The 25,961-nt window shown below is 38.7% G+C and overlaps 1 protein-coding gene across 2 annotated transcripts in view; it reads left to right on the top strand.

Moving 5' to 3' along the window:
* The window catches only part of SATB2 (SATB homeobox 2), a 188,517-nt gene that overhangs the window by 69,140 nt on the left and 93,416 nt on the right, over window positions 1–25,961 (top strand). For both annotated transcript variants that reach the window (XM_043577412.1, XM_043577413.1), the window contains exons 4-6: window positions 9,004–9,130; window positions 10,293–10,416; window positions 22,123–22,225. In XM_043577412.1, coding sequence (XP_043433347.1) covers window positions 9,004–9,130; window positions 10,293–10,416; window positions 22,123–22,225 — 354 coding nt within the window. The remainder of the gene's footprint in view (window positions 1–9,003; window positions 9,131–10,292; window positions 10,417–22,122; window positions 22,226–25,961) is intronic.

The following is a 25,961-nucleotide window of genomic DNA, read 5'->3' as shown; positions in this document are numbered from 1 at the left end:
TACTGCAACATTGGAGCTCCCATCTGAAAAGAGTACATGTAATTAATTAGGATGGGAAAGATGTGCAGCAACTGTATTTTTAGATCTTCAGTGGATACTTCTTACCCCAGAGGATGCAGAAACACTGGCTAAACATGTTATGAATAGCATCTGCTAGAATGTAGCAAAGTATGTTTAACAGAGTATATGTTTTCCCTTGTGCCTTCGATTATTGAAGGTATTTTAGGGGGACAAGTGCTAGAGGGAAATTTCTTTATGCAAATGTATTCCTGAATAGAAGGGAGAAAAAAAAAAGAAGGTTGTGTTACCTGCCAAAATTAATCCTTTAATTTGAAACTCTTTTAGATAGTGATTAAACTGAGAACAATAATAAGAAAATGCTATGCCAGATGAAGTAATTTTTAACCAGTGTCAGAAGCTTAGAACTGATCCCAAATAATTTCTCCTAACACTTTTCTTTCTCATTTGTCCTCTTTCCCCATATAATAGTTTTGAATGGCACTCTTATGAAACAAATAACTAAATGCCAACCATATTTTTTTCATATCCTGACCAATATTTTGGCTGTTTTTCAGAAGAATTGGAATTTTGAAAATTAAATAAAGGTTTTTAAAATACCAACTTCAGAAAGTTTTATTTAATTTGTGGAATAATCTTGTTCTCTCTCTTTCTGTTTTTTTTTTTTTAATAGGGTCTTTATTAATTTAGTCTAGTTACTTAGTGCTTATATTAAATAATCTAATAAAAGTCAGGGTTATAACATAACGTTTCCCAAATGTGAAGCAGCATCTATTACAGGAGACAAAATCTTTATGCTGCAAAATGTAAAAACCATGTATAGAATTACAAGGCACCAAATGGTACTGTATATATTTTTTAAGTAGAATGTTTCTGTAGCAGAAGGAGGTGATCAGCTCCGGAAAAGATTGGTAGACAGCTATATATCACTATAGTCTATTGAGAAAGTGCTCTGAATTCATATTTCAGGGTTTGTTTATTTGTTTTTTTTAAGTAAATTTTACCCCCAACATGGTGCTTGAACTCATGACCCTGAGATCAAAAGTCTCATGCTCTACCCACTGAGCCAGCCAGGCACCTCATATTTCAGAGTTTAGTGCTAATAATGTTCCTGATAATAATGTCTCCTGAAAGATACAGGTATGATTTAAGAATAAAAGTTAGGGGCACCTGGGTGGCTCAGTTGGTTAAGGGTCTGACTCTTGATTATTGTCTCAGGTCATGATCTCACAGGTTCATGGGTTTGGGCCCCATAAAGGGTTCCATGCTGACAGTGCTGAGCCTGCTTAGGATTCTCTCTCTCTTCCCCTCTCTCAACCCCTCCCCTCATCACATGCTCTCTCTCTATCTCAGAATGGATAAATAAACTTAAAAAAAAAAAGAATAAAAGAATAAAAATTAATGTTCTTAAAGAATAAAAAACTCCACCTTGTTTGTGTTTGTCAATAATGCCTGAATTGCTCCAGGTAGAGCTTTCAGCATGTGTGTGTGCATGTGCATGTGTGTATCTATTGATTTTTAGATAAATTTATGTAACAATATGGCTTCAACATTCATTCTGAATTGTTGAATTATTTATTTTTGTCTGTTGATTTCTTTTGTATTATTACAAACACGGGATTAAGTGTATTGTAGGTTCCCAGACAAGTATGTTTTGAGGTTTCATTAATTCGTGTAAGTTATAATGGTACCTGAAATAATGTAGAATGCCAGAGGAATGCTATTTCATTTTCCATTTACTTTTACCCCAACGCAAAACATTGGAAATACAGATAGTCTTTAAAAGCTAAGCAGAAGGTGTAGAAAAGTTCCAGTAAATTTTATTGGGGTATAGCTAAGCCATGCATTACAAAAGAAGACATGGACACTTCAGAGACCATCTTTGTTTTGCCTTTTTTTTTCTTTCCTCATTGAGAAGTCATTCCCACCACAGGTTTAACAATAATAACTACAATTTATGCCTTTATGCTGTTACAATTTGATGATATACCACTGTCAGGCCCAGGTTAGAAACCCAGGCTGAGTTATTATATACTGCTGGGTAGTGATTTCGTGTGAACTGATTTATGGATAAATAATTCTATGTTCTTATTATATGGCACAGACAGTTTTTAATTTCTTTAACAAAGCATAGCTGAACAACAGAAAATTATATGCTGTACCACAGGGACACGGCCACCGAGGAGGATAAACTGATGCAATCAACGTCATGAGTTCTCCCGTTTTTACAAGGGGCTCCATCAGCAGTTAGTGTATTGTGGAAATAATACTGTGAATCAGAAGCCCCAAGGCTTAGCTCTGAGGTTGGGGTTTTTATTGATGCTCCTTTGCTGAGATCTCTTGCAGGGAGTTATGAGGTATATAAGCCCCAGCTTTTAGATATTAAAGCTAATGTCTCGTTTTTTCCCATGCTGAATTTTCACTTTGCTTTAATGTTAAAATGCACCTAGAATACAAGAAAATTATTTATTGGGCTGTTTTATAAGAATACGGCTGATATCGTGCTGGCTTCGTGTATCTGTCTCATAGATTGACTTGTGGGCTTTATTCTAGAGTACCCCCAATGTATAACTGTTTTATCAGCACCATCTATGTGCCATGGCAAACCACGAGAATTATCCTCATGTTCTTTCCGGGCAATCTGTCGCAGGCCCTCATGAAGTAAATATTTCTCATTTTTGAGGCACGGGGAGTAAAAGCTATCTCTTTGGTTTAATTTAAGAGTGGTTTCACTTAGCTATATATATAGTGGTAATAAGCTTTTCTACTCAATTGTGAGCTCCGTAATTACAGGGATAGTGTGTATAAGGGCTGTCTTTGCATCATAGTGAATTGTGCTGGGGAAACAAAAGAAAAATTTGTTGAATGAATGGATGATTTGTGCTTAGTACAAATTTTCTATTTGATTGATTATATTGTATTATCACCACATTTTATTTTATGCCGAGAAGTGACTGACTTTCTGAAAACTTGAATCAAATATTGATGAACTATACCGTGTATTAATCACCATTCTTCTTTTCATAGAGTTAGAGGTAAATAATACCAATGATACGGAGTATACTTCCACTGAGAAGAATACGTGGATTCTGTGAGATAGGTTACAAACTGATAAAAATAACAAATGTGAACACAAAGAGCATTCTTGAGATTTCTTTTTTGTGATAGGTCAACTCTTTGACTCTGGCAGAATACTCCATCGGGAGAGTAAAAAAAAACTGGTTTCCATTACTGCATCTTTTTAATTTTAGACAAAAATTGCCTCCATTTCCAACCTAATTTTATGTCAGTAATGGGAATTTACCTACAATTGAATTTTGTCATTTGGTCTAAAGGCATTGTACACAGAGTGTGTAGATCCTTTGTATTTTAGCAAGCAGACTTGTCTGGATAGAAGCAATTTTATTTATTATATTGTGCTCGATTCAGTCACATTAACATTTTTATGAATTTAAAACCCCAAATAAAGTCCCGTAATTTGTGACTCAAAGACCTTGAAACTGCATCCGTAATAGTCCTCAGCACCAGGTATTTTGCAAATGTTTGCAGATGATAAATTCCTTGGAAATAGGAAAGACAGACTTGGGAAATGGTGTCTCTGAAATGGCACTGTTGTGGGAGATCGTTTTCTTCTAGAGAAGTCTCAAGTGTAGCTGGCTTTTCAGTCTTCTGTGCTTGTTACCTGTTCGCTCGTTGGTCTTACATATTCTGTTGTTTAACATTAAATATCAAGTCCCTGTCTGATGTGTGACTGTGGATGAACCATTGACCAGGCTCTTCAGAGGCCCATCATATGTTTGAACATTGGCACATAAGCAGAGCTGAGAAGAAAGGTTTTTGGTCCAGTAGCTAGAAAACTTGTCAGATGAAGCCCAGACCTAGTCCTGGCTGTCACCCACTGATGTGCTTGAAAAGTCACTCTTCAGCTCACATCCAGGTATAACACTAACCCCTTGCTGTCCTCATGAAAATGAACTAATGCTTTGAAAAAAAAAATACTTCACAAACTGTAAAGTAACATAAAAGGGTATTGTGATAAAGTAAGTTCTTTATAAGATACACAGATTGACCAAGAATATTTCCTGTAATGCTATGTAGAGAAAAGGCTTGGTTGATCAGGGTTGGAATTATTTTCAAGGAGAATTTGAAGAATGTGTATGATTTCCTGAAGTGAATGTTGGGGATCCGTACTCTGACTGAGTGTGAAATGTATTCGGGGGAAAAAATGGGAACTGTCATTTATTGAGCATTTACTATATGCCTGGCTGGGCTTGAGGGGTGTGTGTGTGTGTGTGTGTGTGTGTGTGTGTGTGTACGCACGCAGGTGCCCCGCATGCATATACCACTATCTAATTGAGTCATTAGTTTTTCTCACTTTTCAGATAGGGATTGTACAACCTAATCATAAAGCATGAGGTTTGACAATTCTATTCGTATACTTACAGTTATGCAGTTTTTCTCCAACACTGCAAGTCAGATCTCCCCAGCAGGTACATGGCTTGTTCTTTCTTCCTCATGCTCCTTTGCTGCACTGTAACAGTCAGTGGGGTCTGTATCCCAGTGGGGGGGAGCTAGGAAGAGGCTGCTAGTGGTTATATTTAGACACACTTGTCTGGACTTTTCAGCTCTTTTCCCTTCTTAGAATGGTGCCTTCTTTTAATCCACCTGCACTCACTATAGGTTAATCTTCCTATCACTTTGCTTTGGTCGTGTTACATCTACACTAAAAAATCCCGAAGATCTATTTTCCCCGAATATTTACTAATCATTCGCTGTGGGTCAATCCCCAGTGCTAAATTCTCATTCTCATTTAAAGCCTTGTGGCACCCCTCAAGGGCAGACAGTGTTTTATCCCCATTTTACAGATAATGCAACAGAGACTTGGAGAGACTACACAACTTCCTCAAAGTCTCATAGCTACCAGGCAAAGGAGCCTGCACCAACTCTAGGACTTGCTCCTGACCTCTGACCTACACAATGTGTTACTGAGTCAGGCATTCAAGGCCTTCCAAAGTTGGAACCAGGCTGTTTTCCAGTCTTTTCTGTGCCTCATACCTGAACCATTGTGATTTACAGGATTCTAAGAAGAGTGAGAGCATGGTATTTGAAGTGAATCTGGTTTTAGTTATTGCCTGGTGATACCACCCATGGTAATGCAACCCTTCTGAACTTCATTTCCCTTGGAGTTTTGAAAATAGATATCTAGGGGTGAAGGTCCGATGGAGAATTAGAGATGCACTTCTGATGTATCTGGTGGTGCAAAAAATGAGAGACTGAAGGGAAAGAGATTGTTGTAATGTTTTTGTTACTTTTAAAGTAGGGGAGATCTGAACCTACTTATGGGTGGAAGGAAAGGAGGCACTGAAGAGCAAGGATGGAAGAAATGAGTAGGGAGGGGAGGAGGGTGGAATAAGATAGGACAGGAGGGGAGAGACATAATTCATATGCAGTCTCCCTTTTTGATTTAAAATAATGAGGGCCTTTGGAGTGCCTGGGTGGCTCAGCTGATTAAGCATCTGGCTCTTGATTTTGGCTCAGGTCATGGTCTCATGGTTTGTGAGTTGGAGCCCCGAGTCAGGCTCAGTGCTGGCAGTGCAGAGCCTGCTTGGGATTCCCTCTCTCTCTCCCTTTCTCTGCCCCTCCCCTGCTCACACTCTGTCTCTCTAAAAATAAATAAATAACATTAAAAAATAATGAGCATCTTTTACAGGCCTATGACCCAATTAAAGATTAAAAGATAATAATGAAATCATTAAAAAAAAGAACTTTGAGTCAACATTTGTAAAAATAAGTTGACAATGTCTTTTTTTAAAGAAGCGTTAAAAATGTCTAAATGATTACTGTAAACAGCCAATTGTTGAGATTAATTATATCCAGGCCCTGTACTAAGTCAGGGCTTTTCATTCAATCTTCACAGTATTCCAAAGTGGCCACTAATTCTGTTGTTCCATTTTATATAGAGAGGCTTGAGGTATGGAGAAATTTAAGTAACTTTCTGAGGTTACATCGCACGTGGAGGAGCCAGGGTGTGAACCGAGGCAATTTCACTTGGAAGCCTGCATTCTTAGTCACTGTTATACTGCTTCCCAGTTTGATTTCCTCAATTAACATTTGACTTCTAGCCCAAGTAATATTTTTATCTATTTTATATTGGGGAAGGAAGACTGTATCTAAGGAATGTATTTCCAAAGAGGGTTAATGCATCAGACAAAGCGCCTGTTTGGGGGAAGGCTTATTAAAAAGAGGTACTCCAAGGAGCAGCCTTCTGGACATGGCTGTCTCAGCAGACCTTGCATGCACCGACCCTGGTAGATAGTAGAGCAAAGAACGTGACTTCTGGGACCATGCAGGTGAGTTAATATGGTTGAGAAAGGAGCACGTGCCACTTCCCATTGCCTGAATGTAGCATGCCTCAACAGCTCTCTTTCAAGATGCAGAAACCAACCTGTAGCAGCTGCTCTCTGTGGAGGTATTAAGTGTTGCAAAGACACCTGTGTGTGCCTCATTCCAGCCCAGACAAGTCTTCTTCCGGCTCATCAAGGTGGGGGGCAGGGGGGAGGTAGAATTTACCTAAATGGAGATTAGATTACCTAATTTCCATGAGAGTGATTTGTCTATCATATCCTGCAGAGAGCCCTCCCCCAATACCCTTTTTTGTATTGAAGTACAATTTACATACAGTAAAATGTATGCATATTAAGCGTTGCATTTGATGAATTTGACAATTTTTATACCCATGCAACCACCAGCCAAGCCAAGAAAATCCCCTTATGTTTCTTTCCAGTCAGTTGCCCCTGCCGTCCAGAGGTAACCGCTTTCTGACTTCAATCCCATAGGTTAGTCCTGTAGTCTTGCCTGTTCTTGTATTTTGATATAAATTAAATCTTACAGAGATATTCTGTTGTGTCTGACTTGATTATGGCATATTTTCCCCGTGGAATACTACTTAACAAGAAAAAGGAGTGAGCAGTGACATACACACTGCAGAATGGGTGAACCTCCCCTAGAGTTGTGCACTGCACAATGACAACTTCCGGAGTCATTTGCTTCATGTTACCTTTGTCTTCTTAGTCACCAAAATACCCACGAAATTGGCTTCCTCCACTTGTCATGTCTATCATAGGGCACAATTGCTGACTTCATTTTTCTCCCCTCCAGTTGCTTATGACAAAGTACTGTGCCTTTAGACCATGGTCAATTTATACTCAACTCATGGGCTATCTTGATAATGATTTTTTGAAAGGGATTTAAAATAATGTAGTGATTTTTTAAAAAGGAAATATGTTAGCCATGTTGCGTGTTATCTTTTTTAGTATTTTCAAATGTCAGAAAGAGTAAAGGAAGCCAGGAAGCAGACCCAGCCTCTGATGGGTGCTTGTCCAGTGAGCCCTGGATGTTCATTTCACGAGACTGCTTTATGCTGCGTTGCTGTGCACTTTTCATTGTCATGAGAGAGAATGTTAGGAAAACTATCCCCACAAGAAAACAGCTTTTCTTGGCAAGTGAAATGTGACTTAAGGAGCCAGAACTGGAGACATACGGTACTATGAATGAGAGCTGTGTTACTTTATTGGATCTGAGTCCAGGCACTATTTATACTGCAGCATATTCAGCACCAGATTGTTAAATCTTAATACTGAAACAGTGCATCATTTTAATATTTTTGTTCTGTTTATTCCCTGTTTTCAAGCATTATGTCAAGCATTGCGCATTCATTGATTTCATCTTGGACAGGACACGCCCTGACCAGAAAGTTCATTTCCTATTATTGGAATTTTACCCCAGAGCTATAAAACATTTTTCGCGAAGCTTTTAAAAGTTCACTTGGGTATACAGGTGTTCTCTGTCTTTGATGATAAAAAATATTTTGAAAGAACACTGTAGTTGGACCCACCTGTATTGTCAAAAATTTCTATTTCTTTTCTTTCACCAAAACAACTGTTTTAGTGGAATGTATGTATGACAATTTCTGACACCTTGGGGACCATTGGGCTTTTCACAGCATACAAATAAAATTTTTGTCCCTCTGTGTTTGTGAAATGGGTTTTTCTTGATCTTTTCTTTATTTTTCTTCATCAATGTTATATGTGCCCTATGGACACAGATATATGGACCAGATAAGATGCGTCCATCTTATGACTAAGTTAGCATTTTCACCACGTGTTGCTGAAGCTATCGGAAGAATCTTCTTGTCACAAGGGTATTCCTAAAATCACTGCTCTATATAGTGTAAGTTTGACCAGGATTTTTATTCTCTCTCCATTGTCATGCATGTTTACCATATGCAGCAGGAAACCCACAGGGAAATGGTAACCATTGTCACTCTAAAAAGAGCAGAGGAATAAAATAAAAAAAAAAAAAAAAAAAAAAAAAGGAAGCTGAAGGCATCTCTGCTATTTCTGATCTGTGGTCAGTCATTGTGCTATTGGAAAATAACCCCTCTGCCTGGTGAAACACGAATCTGGAAGTGAACTCTAACTGGTTCATCAACTCCAAATGCTGTTTGCACTGGGGATCACACCACAGTCAGGATGTGACTGTGTGTGTGCTGAGCCCACACACAGGAATTTTCTTGTACAATTCAAAACCAAATCTTATATTTACTTAAGGCTTGCTTTTTTTTTTTTTTTTTTTGTCTATGAAATCAGCAGTCCGGTATATTTAGCATCAGTCTTAAGTTAGAATGTGAAACAAGACTTTGGGGGAAGGAAGTATCCGTATGGTTTTTCTAAGTAATTTAAGAAACAGGAAAACATAAAAGAACTGATTGTCCATGATTAAACCTCAATCCTTTCATTCTCATCTTCCTGTATAGTTAACTCAGTTGTCGGCCAGAAAGAAATAGGCTATTGCACTGGGTTGTAAAATATCTCTGAATGGGCCTTGAATGTTGACTATCGAATGACCTTCTTAACATTGAACAAACAATGAGAAGGTTTAATAAATAGCAGAAATGTGTTTATTATGTTTTTCTTCTCTTTGCAGGAATAATCAAGCTGGGGAGGTGGAACCCTCTCCCTCTCAGCTATGTGACAGATGCCCCCGACGCAACAGTGGCCGACATGCTGCAAGATGTCTATCATGTTGTGACGTTGAAAATCCAATTACAAAGGTGGGTGTCTCTGAACATCTGCCCTTCCGCACTCGTGGAGCTGCTCCGTCACTCAGAGAGTCACTGCAGAGATTAGCACGTCCTGTCTTTGTTGATTTCTAGACACTGGATGAAATGAGAAAAAAAGGAGAGAGAGGAGGGACCCTTCACCAGGCATCTTTATAGTCCACATTCCAACTGTTTTATGTTTTGTTTTCAGAAGCAGTGAAGTGGTAACCTAGGGGAAGCTTGATAAATCATTAAAAATCTGTGGCCCTTAAAGGGGAACTTTCCACAGCCCCTAATTTAATGGGTTCTCTGTTTAAACACTTAGCACATACAATTTGAAGAATAAACACTTCTGCTGTTTTTGGGCTTGTGTTTTGAGGGCTGACTTCTGTGCTAGTGTAGCAGGCTTCCCAGGAAGGTGCTGGCACTGGACATCTTTTTCTTCCCTTTCTGGTGGCTGCCTCGAGGAAGCACACTCTGCGGCCTGCAGAGGTTCTGGAAGTGATTTTATTTTTTCAGGTACAGCATCCAGAGCAAGTTATGCCTCTAAAAAATCTAGAGGTTCTCTGCAGAGTCTTGTGTTGTAAAGTGCCTATAAGTCATATGGTTTAAGAGACGTTGTCCTTTAGTGAAAGGGTTTTGGATTTGCTCATTTTGGAGAATCTGTACTTTAATGGGGACCCAACATCCCCATCCTTGCCTAGGAATGCTTTAGTGTCCTATCTTAAAAGTTATTTTTTGGTTAGGAAAGCAACATCTCTGAATCGTTCAATGAGAGTGAAGAGTGGGCCTTCACGCTTTGAATTGAAAGGAACATTTGTTTACATTTAGCGTTAGGGATGTCCAATAACTGAACTTGTATTGTGGAAGTTTGTAATCACATTGCCATGCCATTCCCATCAACAGATTGGAAAAGCCATATTTTAAATCGTTAACAGTTCTTCATATCTGAAGTGACTATTTTTCTTAGAGAGACCGAGTGGGGCTTTGTCCAAGTCCTAGAGAAGCAGTTTTGCTCTCCTTCCCTCATGTAGGGCCCACACGGGACCCTGATCTTTAGCACTTTTCCTACTGCTGGCACAGGACCCAGGAGCAACTGCCACACTCAGAACCCCCTGCAGCCAGGGCCCTTTGTTGAGGTCTGCGTGGTGTTCATTCTTGCTCTGTTTCCCAGTTGTTCGAAGTTGGAAGACTTGCCTGCGGAGCAGTGGAATCATGCCACAGTCCGCAATGCCTTAAAGGAACTGCTCAAAGAGATGAACCAGAGCACATTAGCCAAAGAATGCCCTCTCTCCCAGGTCAGTATATCCAGGTGGGGTTCTGGGAAATGAAGAAAGCCACTGGTGGACTTTCTTGCAAGAGGGGCATGCCTGCTCAGACAGCTGTCCTCTATCTTTTATTATAGTTACTCTGCACTCTAGGTGGAAAAAACATGGAGGTTGTGGTGTTTGTTTTTGTTTTTTTGTTATAGAGTAGAAGTTATCACTTCCCGAGAGCTTTGATGTAATGGGCATACATGAAAACATTTCACATTCACAGTCTTTAACTTCTCTCGTGTATCACAGGAGGTAGGTATCAGTGTCTCCACTTTATCGATCAGGAAACCAAGACTCAGAGAAGCACTTTGCCTTCCCAGGCTTCCTCACTAGGCTAAGTGGCAAGTTGAGATCCTAATCCAGACCTCCCCTCCCAAGGTTCAGGCTCCAGACCATTCATTTTTTTACTTATTCAATGGAGTGAGTCAGCTATGTCAGACCCATCTTAATTTTTTTTGTTTAGTTTTTGAGCATTTCCCCTGGCTAGCAAAGAAAGATGATCTTTGCATCACATACATTTGTATAGTTTCTGCTGTGATTCTGCCACATGAAAATATATCATGAGAAAAAGAGGTACTCCATTTTTAGTGAAGCGATGAGAAGCTAAAGCCACAAAAATATGAGGTAGACAAGATCAAAGGAAGGAACAGAGTGGGAAAGGGCTGCCTTTTCCATTTGTGTTCATGGGCAAGGGACCCACTTTTTCTAATGATGCGGTAATATTTTGGTGGCTATGGTCAGCGGCTTAGGACTGCTGTGAAATGAACTCGGGTTGACATTGTTTAAAGCTATGAATGGAAATCCATTTCCTGTGTGAGTTGCTACACTTGATTTAAGACAATGGACTAATTACATGTCTGTCAAGTTCAAGGGAAGGTGACAAGAATGTAGAAACTTGATGTGCCCTGATCTGTGTTCTAGGATAATAGAGTCTTTGGGGGGAAGCAGGAAGCCTGCTGGTTAAGAGCATGCATTCTGGAATCAGTTAGATCTGGATTCATGTCCTGGTTTACAGGCCTCTATGACCTCACTTTTACAAGCCTGTTTCTTTGTAAGTAAAACCAGGATAGTAATAGTTCTAAGTCATATAATGAGGAGTAAATGAGATAAATCACATAAATTCTTGGCCTGGTGTCTGGCATACAATGATGTTGCATAAACAGTATCAGCTATTATTTAAAAAAATTTTTTTAAGTTTATTGATTTTGAGTGAGAGAGAGTGAGTGGGGGAAGAGCAAGGAGAGAAGGAGAGAAAAGATCCCAAGCAGGCTCTGTGCTGTCAGTGGGGAGTCTGACATGGGGCTCGATCCCATGAACTGTGAGATCATGACCTGAGCTGAAATCAAGAGTTAGATGCTTAGCCGACTGAGCCACCCAGGCACCCCCAGTATCAGCCATTATTATTGAGACATGATATTGTTGGTGTGAACTGAATATTTTTCATGTGTGTTGTGGAGCATGTTTTAGAATTTAAATCCTCTGAGATGCTATTAATCTTTTTTCCCCAAATATTCAAGAAGGTATGTATCCGAGTAGTAGGTAGCTAGGTAGAAAGGAACACTGGTATTTCTTGACCATCAGTTATGTACTTAATCTTGTGCTTACAGCTTTCACACAGGCCACTTCAGTACCTACCTGTAGGTATGTATCCAGGTGCTAACACTTATTGCTAGGATTTTCATTTATTCCAGTGTGATTGCTTATGTAGTTATAAAAATAAAAATTTGAAGTTATTCTGATCATATACAGGTATTGGATAAAGAAGAGTTAGGAAAAATAATTCATTTGTCCTGAATTTTACAGTCACAGTTAGTTAATTGTTTCTTGGATTTATATGGAAGTCAAAATGGGCTTTACTTGGAAGTAGACAAGCTCCTAACTTAATATCACCAATTCAGAATTTTATCCAGGGCTGTTAGAGCCAATGGAAATTTGGCCATCACTGATCTATCATGATTATCAAGTTTAGTTATCACTGTAATATGAGGCTAGAGAGACAGCATGAGTGGAAAGAACCTAGACTGGGAGCTGAGAGCCCTAGTTGCCATCTCCCCCATTCATTTATTTTTGCTGGGTATGTGACCCCAGGCAAGCCCACCTGCCTTGAGGACCTCACTGAATTCATTTGTAAACTGGGCATGATTGTTATCTATGCGTATTTCACATAATTTGCAGGGTTGTCTTGAGGTTTGATTGAGACCACCTTTATCCCCACCATGAAAACCTCTTTTTACCCCCATTTTCTATTCTCATTACTTGCCGCCACACCCCCTCCTCCACCCCCGCTGGTTGCCCAGCCTGAAAAGTTTCTTCTCTATCACGCTAATGTTTGATCCTGTGGATTCTACTGCCTTCATATCTGAAATCTTCCTCCTTTGTGCCATTTCCTCATTTAGACTTAACCACCTTTTAACCTTTGTCCCATCATCTGCTTTTCCAACACTGAGAACTTGCCATTTCCTCCTCTGCAAGCCTCCAGTGACTGCCTCTGCCCTGCCCAAAAGAGGTACAGACTGCATTAACATAGCCTAGAAGAATTGTTCACTTGACACCATCCAGCCTGACTTCTCACCGGAGCCACCACCTTCCCCTTTTTACCTGCATCCTCTTTGTGCTCCAGACACATGGAATTAATTTAGAACATTTGCCATTGCTCTAATGTCACCAAAATATTCCTGAGGGTGGGAGCAACCCTTAGCATTACAAGTCTAACAAAGCAACTTCTGGTGATATTTTAAAAAAATCATGCAAAATTTATATTCTGCTCCATATACCTGTGTTTTTGATATTTGTTTTTGATGCCATAAAAATCACTTTACCTGTACTTCTCCTTCTGTTCATGTGAGACTGGCCTTCCAGGGAGATACACCATGCTAATGTCTGGCTTTGGTAGCCCTGTACACAATGCTGGTGTTGTTAGGGTCCTTCAGTTTGATCCTTGCTTGCTTTTACATATATGATTTCTTCTGGCTAGTATGCAGTCTCTTGTACTTGGTGAAGTCACCTCTCAAATTCAAGCTGGAAAGTCACTGCTGGTGAAGTACCCTGACCTCCTGGTTGAAGCAGTTGCTTCTGCTCTTGGTGGACTTTTGTATACACCCCTGTCACAGCGCTTATCACAGACTGTTATCAGTGCTACCTGCTGGTTCTCATCACTTGCTGGACTGCCCCGCAAGCAGAAGCCATCTCTCATCCACCAGCACTTCCTCAGCATTCAGCACAACATATGCCTTGCAAGTAGTTGTTATTCTGATGCACAAGTTCTCAACTTGGCCCTGTTTATCTTTGAGTGAATAATTCTTTGTTGTGGGGGGGCTGTCCTGTGTGTTGTAGGATGGCTAGCATCATCCCTGGCCTCCACCCACTAGGTGCCAGTAGCATGCCACCATCCCTCCCCCACCAGTTGTGACAACCAGAATGTCCCCAGACATCACCAAATGTCCTATGAGGGGAGTAAATCACTCTTGGTTGAGAACCACTGCTGTAATGTGTTTAATGAATTAAATATAAAAATGTTTTAGAAAGTGCTATAAACTGCAAAGTTTTATTATTTTTATGGTGTTCTTGGCAGCTCTAAAATGTTTTGAACTAGAAACACTGAATACAGTAATTTGGTGGTTGATGGCCAGTACATTTTTAGTCAAACAGGTCTCAATTCTATTACTTAAATTTGGGGGGAGATTTGATTTAGGGTTCTGGTATGCTGTGTGATTATGGAACATCTTATTGGAGTAGTCTTCAGTGAGCATGGATATATAATATGGGCCCCAGCATCAGTCCTACAGCTATTACCCTTAAACAGTCCAGATTATTCACTTAAATTGCATAGCTCAGTTGCCTTTCAGGGTGGAAATAAGCTCACCTAGTTTGTTTGAAGTTGTCATAGAACAGGTGCATACATTTTTAAGGTTCAATCTATGTAACGTGAAAAAGAATGCATTTTTGTTCTGAGAAGGTGAAACATAATTCAACAATGTATTCCATCAACATTACTGGGGTCCTAGTTAGGAGTCGGGCACTTTGCAATGGGTTGGGGATGCAGTGGGAAAGATGAGAGAGGAATACAGCTTTCAACCTAGGAAGACGAGAGTGGAGTATCCAACACTACCTACTTCAAAGCAGAAAGTAGGTTAGTGGACTGTGTGAAACAGACTTAGCTCATGAGTAAAAAAAAAAATGACTTTTTTTGAAATAATTTTTCATTATCCCCAGGCCAAACTGTATTAGGTATTTCCTCTCTCAGATGTGGTGATTGTATAAAGGAATGATGGTTCAATGGCCGGTATCCATTTTCTTGAACATCCAGTGTCCTGCAGTTCAAAAGAGCAGCCTTTGAAGGCAGGAGAAAAGAAAACTGGAAAAGTCCATAAAAGGGCAACAATTACAGGCTGAGGCATATATATTTAAAGGGAGGGAAGTCACGATTTAGCTGTTCTGTGTCTGGCCAGATAGGTTGTGTTTGTGTATCTGTGTATTTATTTTTGCTTTCAGCTTTCCAAATGTGCTTAGGTGCTTACACCCTCATCCTTTTCCTCTGATGTTCCCCTGAGTTACCACTTGCAGCCTCTCCCTGAAGGAGACATATAGTCTGTCCCAAGCATCCTAACTTACCATACCTTAGGCATAGGTCTCTTATTAGATAGTCTTCTTTAACCGTTCCAATTTGGAAACATGAACACATCTTTCTGTGGCTTACTTGTTTTTACTCAAGGAAGAGTTAAAAGAAAAAATCCCAGGTCCTTTGGGTGTTGATCCATTAAAATAAGTAGAGCTAACAGGACCTTCCTTGTCCACCTCATAGGTTATTATGATGATCAAATGGAAAGACTGAGGAGACAGTCTTGTTAACTTAAAATTGCCACGAAAGAGCAAGTAATTTGCAAATGCATATACCTTCCAGTGCTTTCCTGCAACCCCTTTAACATCCACATGTTCTCTGTGACTCTAGATATATTTTTTTAAACTTATTTTTGTGGTAAAAATACATAACATGAAGTTTATCATTCTAACTATGTTTAAGTTTATAAATCAGTGGCATTAATTACATTCACAGTGTTGTGCAACCCTCACGTCTATATTTTTCCAAAACTTTACATCATGCCAAACACAAAGTCTGTAACCATTATGTAATAACTCCCCATTCCCCTCTCCACACCCAGATCCCCAGGTAACTTCTATTCTGTTTTCTGGCTGTATGAATTTACTTAATCTAGACGCCTCATAAAAATAGAATCCTAGAATATTTGTCTTTTTATCTGGCTTATTTTGTTTAACATATAGATATCTTTTTAAAGTAGCTCTTGGGGGCACCTGGGTGGCTCAGTCAATTGTCCGACTTTGACTCAGGTCATGATCTCACGGTCCGTGAGTTTGAGCCCCACCTTGGGCTCTATACTGACAGCTCAGAGCCTAGAGCCTGCTTAGGATTCTGTGTCTCCCTGTCTCTCTGCCCCTCCCATGCTCATGCTGTGTCTTTCTGTCTCTCTCTCTCCCCTGGCTCAAAAATAAACAAACATTAAAATAAATAATGAAATGCTTCCCTTTAAAAAATAAAAATAAATAAAGCTCTGTTCCATGCCCTTAACTGAGGTTTTATGGCTAAATATTTGAGGAACAAAATGACTGACACAAGTTATTGAACTGTGAAAATGTTACTAGATTTCCACTATGATGGTGATACAGTGTTTATAGTCTTTTTAAGACATAGACTGTAGGATAATTATTTCTGTCATCCTGAGCAAGCCTTGCTCTTTTGGGGATCATTAAAGGACTAACACAAATCTACAATATGATAAAATAATCGGGCAATGAACTCAAGCAGCTGGTTGGGTTGGTAGAAAACACAAACTGACTATGTGCTCATCTACAGTCAAGTGGCTGATCACCTGTGTGAACCTGTATTGTCTTAACTAGTTGCCAACTGTCCCTTTCATTTAATCTTCAGTTCACATATGCAGTGGGGATGCATCCTGCCTTGTGTCAACCAGTTGCCAACTGTCCCTTTAAGTTGTTTTCATGTGAGTTTGTTTTAGTTCTAGGCCCAACCTCATGACTCTTGTTGATGGAGGCTTACAAGTGACAGCTTGAAAAGAATCCCTCACTGGGTGATTGCCTTCAACGTAGGAAATGATTGCATGGAGAGGAGAGAGCAGACACTCATTGAGTCTGTCTCTTGTGCTAGGCCTTTTACTCGAATCATCTCTCTGAATCCTTCCAGCCCTCTGAGGCAGGTAGCAACATCCCTCTTTCACCGCTGAGGGGGCCACTAGCAGATAAGCAAGCCACTCAGCCGCGCCTCAGGGGAGGAGCTCTCAGAGGTAGTCCTGTCCTACTCCAAAGCCCAGGGGAAGTGTTTCCTTCAACTAGAATGGCAAAGTTTTCAGTTCTGATAGTATAGCTCAGAAGCGGCGATAGAAAGGGAGAGAAAAAGGCTGCCAGATAACATTAACTGAATTTTTCATGACAAAGTAATTCCTCCAAATCAGTTTTTTCGCTTTAGTGTACTTGATTGAAGTATCATTATAATCTCATGTTTAATATGTAATTTAGCATACTGCAAAGCAGAATAAAAAAGCTGAAAATGAGCAAAGAATGCATATATTATTCATTGCCTGCATCATGCTCTCTGCTGTGTAGACATGGAAAGGGAAGCTATGAGATGCAGCCTCGCTCCCCCCACTCGGGCGCTCCTCTTGCTAAGACAGGGCACTCCTACTGACAGACGTGTAACCATTCACTTTGGTTTTAAGATGTTCTTTTTTATAGCAAGTGTATTATGTGTCTGCAGCTTAGCTGCTCTTAGTATAACACTGCTATTCAAACAAATAAATCTCACTAAGCCAAGGAGAATGTGGTAAAGGATATCCAATTATTTTACCTTTCTTTTCTTGGGGAGGAAAAGGGGGTGGTCAGGTCTCTGTCTTTCCAAGTGTATTGTACAAATCATTTTAACCTGTGTTTAATGTTTTCTTTTCCTATTACGTTTTTTTTCTAAGTTTTTTTATTTCATCTTAGAGAGAGAGAGAGAGAGAGAGAGAGAGAGAGAGAGCGCACATGTGCATGGGAGGGGCAGAGAGAGAGGGAAAGAGAGAGAGAATCCCAAGCAGCCTCCATGCTATCAGCACAGAGACTGATGCGGGGCACGGACTCACGAACTGTAAGATCATGACCAAGAATCAGATACTTAACCAACTGAGCCACCCAGGTGCCCCTCTTATTAAGATTTATTTTATTTTTTATTAAAAAAATTCTTTTTAATGTTTACTTATTTTTGAGAGAGAGAGGGAGAGAGAGAGAGAGCAAGAGACAGAATCTGAAACAGGCTCCAGCCTCTGAGCTGTCAGCACAGAGCCTGATACGGGGCTCAAACTCATGAACCATGAGATCATGACCCGAGCTGGAGTCAGACCTTTAACTAACTGAGCCACCCAGGTGCCCCTAAATTTGTTTTAGGTTCTTTAGTTTTTTCTGATTCTAACCTCCGTAACTAGCCCCTCTAAGGAACCTGTGGTCACAGCTTTATGTTTTGTTTTTGTCACCTTGTTTCTTTGTTTGTAGTATCTGCTACTGAGTTTGTACTAGGTGATGAAGGTGGTGGTGAATATTTCCTTTCTTTCATTAATTAACTTCTCTTTTCGGAGACTCCTAGAATAATGTGGCCTGGTGGTAGTGTCTTTTTATGGTGTTTTCCATTGCCGTTTTACTTTGAGCAAGATGCTTCTTCATTCTGAGCTTCTTGGCCCTCAGTTTAGAAAATGGAACTATATCAGAGGTGACATCTATTCTCTGAGCTAGTCAAAAACAAAGAAGTGAGTTTAAAATTTGTCTCAGGAGGCTAAAAGAAAATTTCTTTTTAGACAAGGCAATCTATTTAACTATAATAAGTATTAAAGCGATGTATTTTATTGTTTAAACAATATCTGTTTAAAACAGTATAACATTCTCTTGCAGTTTGGCATGTTGGAAATTCAAATTGGCTAGTAAACTTTAAAGTGACTGATTCTGGTATATTTTAATTCCTCAAATACCTTATTTTATTTTTTTTAAATAACTTTCAAATATAACTGGCAAACTATGTGTAGGAGTGACTGCAAATGAGGAAACTTACATTTTATTCTTCACTTAAAATCTTAAATATGAAGATTTCATGATTAATTACAAAGGAGCCTGAAATTTTCCAAAAGTTTCTGTAGTTGGGAAGGCATTTTAAACCTTCTATTTATTTTAACACATAATATTTTTCATAGCATGTCTTGGTCTACAATTACCATTCATGGAGTGTTTATGGCTGTGACCGAGGACCTGAAGGGGCTGCCTGATTGCCCAGTGTATGTGTGCTCTCCCGTCTCCTTCCCACAGCCCACCACCTTGCCAAGTGAAGCTTGCTCAGTAAATGCAAGGTCATTTTAATATAAGCCTCAGTAAAACATAATCACTTTAAGTATTAAAAAGAATAATACACATCTCTTTCTGGTCATTTGTATCAGCATCGCTTTATACAACCTGTGTGCTCAGGAGGTGGTTACATTCCTGGTTGAAAAAGCCCACTCAAATCTTTGTTCGTATGTTAAAAAAAAAAAAAAAGTGGGGATCCTAAAAGTCCAATTGTGTGGTTGCTCTAGAATTATTGGAAAACATAAAAGAGCAATATAAAATACAAACCTATATACATATTTTTAAAAAGCAGTAAATGGAAATTAGATTTTTTTGGCAGAGTGGAAAGTAGGGGAGATTTTAATCATTACTCATCCCATTTTTGCAGCAACTGTATCTCATCAGGTCTAAGATGCTGTTGATTGTAAGATGCATCCCCATTTCAGTGACACTGAAGTATTTTAAAAATGTGACTGTAGAATGGATGAAATGTGGTAAATGCAGACTCTCTGCCCCAGGACCTCTGGAAAACGTATTCCGAGTAGAGTAAAAGTATGTGCTGGGTCTGTGTTAGCTCCTTTCAGTTTGTGTATAATGAAGTAAATTTTGATCTTTTACAAACAAATTGACACTAAGATGACCTTAATATGTATCCAGAATATTCTAGTGAGGCCCAATGGTTCAAACTGACTGTGAGAATGTAGTAGTCTAATTTAGGGTTAGAGAATATTCATGTTTGAAAATGGAATAATAAGAAGTAACATGACCTTTTGTCTAAAATATCCCCCAGATGTACCTCTTCTGTTTTGAAGTCTCACTGAAGATGAATTACAAAAATTCTTATCAGTGGAACTAGCTTGAGTGTCAACTAAATGTAAAGACCTGCAGGGAATTAATATGAATAAAATGTGCCACAAACTCAGAGAGACCTTTGAGTGACTAAAGATTCTCATTATCTAGGAAACTTTCTTTATTTGCTACCTGATTCCTTTGCTCAACTCATATTTTAAATCTATTTTTCCCCCGTGTGGTCTGTAGAGATAGAAACTCATTTATGGTAGTCTGGGGAAAAGAATAAATCTGATTGAGGCTCTGGGTAGCCAACTTCTCCTTTTTAAATTCATTTAAAAAAATGAATTGTGTGAACCTGGCTCTAGCATAGAATCTGGTGATGGAGACCATGAAAGCCCAGATATTAACTTCCTTGCGACGTAGATTGACTCTGGCCTTGTGCAGTGTCAATGAAATGCATCTGGAGCAAGGACAAAATAGGCTAAAGACTGAGGGAAATGTGGATTCTCTGGGGCCACACTGATGTGGGTTTGTGGCCTAGTCTTATGGGCTAGGAAGTTGAGGTACAGCTCCAGGTAGTAACTGAGACACTTTGCATTTTAGTCTGCTTTCCAGATCACTTTGCAATAGAAGATTTAGCTCAGTTTCCTATCACGGCCATATATCCTATGCCTTTCTAGAAGATAACATTCATATAAACAACATACAAAGATGACAAGTACATTTGCAATTATTCCTATACACCAGTGTGGCTAGTACATCTATTATTAGGCTGCTTTCATGTTAAAATTTTCATTATTATGACATTTCAGTTTGGCATTTTAAATTTTCATCTCTGTCCCTTTTCATCTGTTCTATTTCAGGGACTCAGATGTCCCACATCAGAACTGTGTTAGACATGGGGGGGGGGGGGGAGGCGGGGAATGAAACAGACACAGTCACTGTCCTCAAGGGTTTCACAGACAAAGAGAAAAACTCAGCCCAGAGAGGAAACTAGCCCAGCTAGCCAAGAGACTTCTTTACTTCTTTGTTAATAACACACAGAGCAGAACCCTGCCTCAGGAAGATTAGGATTCCACTGATCCTCTAAGGCGGTAGGTAAGGCTCTGGTAGTTCTGTGATACACTCAGGTGATACTGGCTCTTTGTGTTTCCAGGGCTGTGTTCAGATCCTCAGATAAAAATGGTTTTCCTAACTATCTCCACTTAGAGAACAGAATTGTTATTTAGAGATCAGCAACTGGGAGAGGTTAGCCATCTGCTATGTAGAAAAGGCCAAAGAGGTTTCTGTAAATTGAATTAGGACTCCCCTCCCCCACCAGTACTGGACAGTGATTGAAAAAGAAGGACTCTGTGGGCTCACCGACACAACTTTTAAATGGGAGTCTATGCAGTACTGTCTGCTGATGTTTGAACCTCTTGGTAAATAACTTACTATTGCCTCAATTTATCGTTATCTTTTTTATCTCAACTACTTTGTAAAAATATCATTAGAAGTTTTGAGATTTTGCTCAGCTGCGCCACCCATATCTTTTGAAAAAAGATGGGATTTCAAGGCGAGATATAAAACTTTACAGAGGTCATTTGGATCTCTTGAGTTTATGTCCATTTGCTTTTAGACAGAATTTGCTGAAGTAAAAATCTATGTATAAATCTGTGTCTGTATTATCACAGTCAATTCAGGTGTAAGTTAACATCTGTCATAAATGTTGGTCCAAACATGCCATATTGACTGAAAACATATCTGTAGGAAATTTCACTCAAGGTGTGCAATTATAATTTAATTTTTTAGCAGTAAGTCAGGTTCTGTGCTCTTCCTTTTCCTTTTCATCCCGATTACAAATCAGCTAAAGGGTAGACCTGAGGAGGGACAGGGGATGAAGAGCAAGAAGGAATCATGTACTTAAACACTCAGAAAGTTTTAGCTTTGATTCATTTTTGGTTGAAATACAGTGCAAGTGTTATGTTTAGTTTCTCCTGCTCTAAAATAAGCACTGTTAATTTTTTCATTTGGTGAATTTTCACACAAGTGCTAATCACACGTTTCTATAAATTATATTAATTTAACTTATTTCCCTAAATGTTGTTCTGCAGTGTGTAGCACGGATGTTCTCAGATTCTTGGCTGTGTGAGCTTGTTGCCGTTGGAAGCAGAACAGAAACATCTGAAAGACATTATCTGAATTACCGATGCTGGAGCATCTGATCTCACCTTTCACTCTGGTTCCTAAAACACAACTGTTTTTTCCCCTTGTGTTTTATCTGTATGTCCTGCCTCCTCCATCTTTGACATTGCCCCCAGTTTGGTTTTTTTGGAGAAGGCACTGTCATCATACAAGTTAAAGAAAGAGTAAATTTGGGTCGTCGTATTTGATGTTTAATAGTTTAGTTTGCATGAGGGTGACTACTTCAGATTTAAAAGACAACAGAGTTTGGTGTGGGCTATAATCTGCCCTTTCTTATCCCCCAAAAGGAGTACTAATTTATGAAAAAAATTAACTATTAAATATATTTTTCCTTTTCAGAGTATGATTTCATCCATTGTAAATAGCACATATTATGCCAACGTGTCAGCAACCAAGTGCCAGGAGTTTGGGAGATGGTATAAGAAGTACAAGAAGATTAAAGGTAAACTGACTTTTTTGTTTCGAGAGCCCGTTTTAAATTTCTTTGGTCAATGAGTTGTTGGTTCTTTGGCGCTTATGCTAATTTTAGCTATAAATGTTTATAAAATTATATATGATTTTTATAAAGGTAAGATTCTTAATATTCCCATCTGGAGATCCTAATTAGCTTCCTTAAAACTAAGATGATATTATGGGACACCTGGGTGGCTCAGTTGGTTGGGTCATGATCTCACGGTTTGTGGGTTTGAGCTTCACGTCCGGCTCTATGCTGACCGCTCAGAGCCTGGAGCCTGCTTCAGATTCTATGTCTCCCTCTCTCTCTCTGCCCCTCCCCTGCTTGCACTCTGTCTCTCTGTCTCCAAAACAAAACGAAACAAAACAAAACAAAACAAAAGACGGTATTAGAACTAAAGTAAAATTCTTAGCATAATATATAGTTTATTGTTTTTACAAGACACATCTGTGAAGACCAAGATTTTTAGAAATATTTTGAAGTGGTTTATTTCAGATAGGCATGTCTATTTAAAAAACTCAATCAATAAATCATTTCCATTAATATATTAGTGGAAATTTAAAAGCAGTCATTGTAGGTTAAATCAGCACTTACAGTTGCAGTTAAAAAATTGAAATGATGCTGTGGTAGCAGGAAATCTTTGCTTAGAAATGGAGTTTTGACGTGCTTATTTGGTGACAATTCCAGAGCATGGTTAAATCAAAGGGACTCTGCAGTAAAGCAGACTTGTGTTCAAATCTCTAGCCTCCATTTGCTAGCGTGTTTTTGTGTGTTTACACAAATTACGTATTTAACTTCACCAAGGTTCAATCTCCTCATCTGAAAATTGGAAACAATAAAAGCCTTTAAACCACTCACTAGCTGTGAGGACTAAATAAGTTAATACTGGCATAAGGAAGCCTCTTAAATAATAGCTATAATAATATAATGCTACTGATAATTACTAGTAGTAGTACTAGCAGTAATATATTAAATGTGGAATTGTGTCTGGTCCTGAAAATACAGCCTCTTATATAATAAATGGCATGCTCTTTAGACCATCCAGCCCTTGAAATGTATCAGTGATATTTTGCCTTTGCAAATATGTCAATGTTGGAAACATTCTGGTGTTCTCACCCAATTCAAATGCTATTCAAATTGAAATGCTATGAGTCCCTGAGGGGGTTTGGGGAATTTTTGGGTAACATAATTGCTTGATGTTCAAGGGTCCTTCCAGTCTATATTTTGCATGATTATGACATCATCCATCATACTTTATTATAGGTATTTATTATAGGTATTTATTATACCTATTATTATAGGTATAATATTATACCTATTATTATTATTATAATACCTTTATTATAGGTATTTATTATAGGAACTGCCTTGCTGACAGTTCTCTGCCCCCATATGAGGTTCAAATGACAATTTATGGTGGGTAGGTAAAAGTAAAAGATGAGTTTATTTGTTTTTACTACCTGCAGGTTTCCTCTAGGGAGACAGTATCGAAGTAATGCTTATTGGTGTTTGAGTGTTTGGGAGCTTGTTTGCAAGGTTACCTTTTGACGAAATGAACTTTACATGCATTGACAGAACATTTATGATTACAAAAGACTGAGCGCATTTTATGCTAAATATCCATTTTATCAGGAAAGTCAAGATGTTGAACTACCCAGGAGGAATTAAGTACACTGAAAATTGAATTAAGATCCATTTCTCTTCCACAAATTCTAAAATTCTTAGCAGCATTTAGATTCCAGTTTGGGCACTTGCTTTAGAATATTATTAATATTAACTCTTATGCAGGATAAGATGAATAACTCCTTCTCATTGTAAGACATGGTTGTGTAGTTCAGAAGGGTTTCTTTTCTCTAAGCGTTGTCTCTAAGTTTTTCTTTTAAAATAAGATTGTTGAAGTGTTTGAACATATCCTCTTTGGCTAAACATCAAAAGAATCATGCAGCTTCAAGGTCATTTGTTAGATCCCATTTACTTGCTGTTAGAAGAGAAAAGGAAGAGAGCGTCCTCTTTTAATAGGCTTGAGTATAATTCCAGATTCAGAAAGACTGGAAACTCTTCACTCTAGTGTTTTCAGAATTGCCACTACAGAATCCGTGTGTGTGTGTGTGTGTGTGTGTGTGTGTGTCTGTGTGTGCTCGCGTGCGCGCATGTGTTTCTCTTCACACACATACACATTAACACTTATATCTTCTACTTTTTTTTCTTCCTTTCTTAGAGATTCAATTCTTTAAGCTCTGTTTTTTTTTTCAAGATAGTAAATGCACAGTTAAATCTTAAGTGCCGTAAAAGCAGACTGAGACCTTGATTTCAATCAGGAGGTCAAGGATCCACACCTGAAGAGGCTGCCAGACACTGTGCACACATGCTATTCGGAGATGGAGCCAGTCATTGCTGTTGAAAAGTGTGTGTGTGCATGTGTGTGTGTGTCAGTAGGAGGAGAAAAGGGAAGGTTAAGGTATGTGTGAAGTAAACACAAGCTGCCGTAAAACAGTTCAAGTGGTGTTGATTCATCAACCAAGGGAGTGGGAGGAAAAACAAAGAATTCATGGCAGGTATAATGGTGTACAGAAAATAAACACCCAGAGAAGTACATTTTATTAACTTTCGACCCTCAGTGAAAAGGAAGTGTTGGACCTATATAGGCACATTTCATCTGATAGAAGCTTTGTGCTATGAATAGATGTTGCTGTGGGAGTTCCTATCTAGTAGAATCCACTTCTCATGGGAAAGGAGTGATTTTGTTTGTAAAATTTCTGTTTGTATCCATCCATTTTCAAAATGAGAAAAAGAAGTAATGAGTTTCAAATCTGGAAATTAGTGGAAGCAACATCAGAACTCTACCTTAGGGTTCTGCCTGAGAACCCAGGAAGTCAAGAGTTCCATGGCCTTCCTTGCCCCCCTACCCATCCCATTTCCACCCCCACATTACCAATTTACATGTATCCCGGCTGATATAATGTGTAGAAGAGAATCTCACGCTAACTTACTAATGTCCCAAACTAAATGCAGCTACATTGTTAAATATGTTTCCTATTATCTGCTAATGTCTGTTTTAATAAAACAGTGGGAACTAAATGGTTGCTTCTTAATCAAAACCATGATTTCCTGACATAAGCTATGTGATTCTGTTACAAATTGCCACATATAGATCTCCTAAGTCAAATTTTTTCCCCCTCCTCATAGAAATAAATAAACAGTAAAATAATTATATACTCTGGAAGATCAAAGTAAATATGACTAAAACCTGGCAAAAATAAAAGTCCACTGGAAGGATTAAAAAAAAAGGATCAGATTGCAAATTCTATAGTTAATGCTTAAATAAATATGAGAAAAATGAACAATCAATAATTTGATATCATTAAAAACAGATGTAAAAACTATATACAAATGGAATTGTCTGAATTTTGAAGTAAACATTTTAATGTCCATTTTTTGAATTTGTTGTTATTATAGCTAAACTATTTACACTTCTTCTTTAAAAAGTCCTAAGTTAGTTTGGCTTAGCATGTTAACTTTATTTTCCCCAGTGATCACAACAAAGTACATTCTGTTTACTTTTTTTCTTTAATTTCAAAGACAATCATGGTTGACACAGACATATTTGAGTTAACATTAGTGTTAATTCAGGATGGATGGGGAGAGAGAGTTTGTATACTCTGGTTTTAAGGTCCAGAACTATGAACCTGCTTCCCAGGGAATTTTGATAATTGAATAAAATTAA

The sequence above is a fragment of the Prionailurus bengalensis genome, chromosome C1 (genome assembly GCF_016509475.1).
Source record: "Prionailurus bengalensis isolate Pbe53 chromosome C1, Fcat_Pben_1.1_paternal_pri, whole genome shotgun sequence".
NCBI classification, from domain to species: Eukaryota; Metazoa; Chordata; class Mammalia; order Carnivora; family Felidae; genus Prionailurus; species Prionailurus bengalensis.
This window is presented reverse-complemented; position numbering and strand designations above follow the sequence as displayed.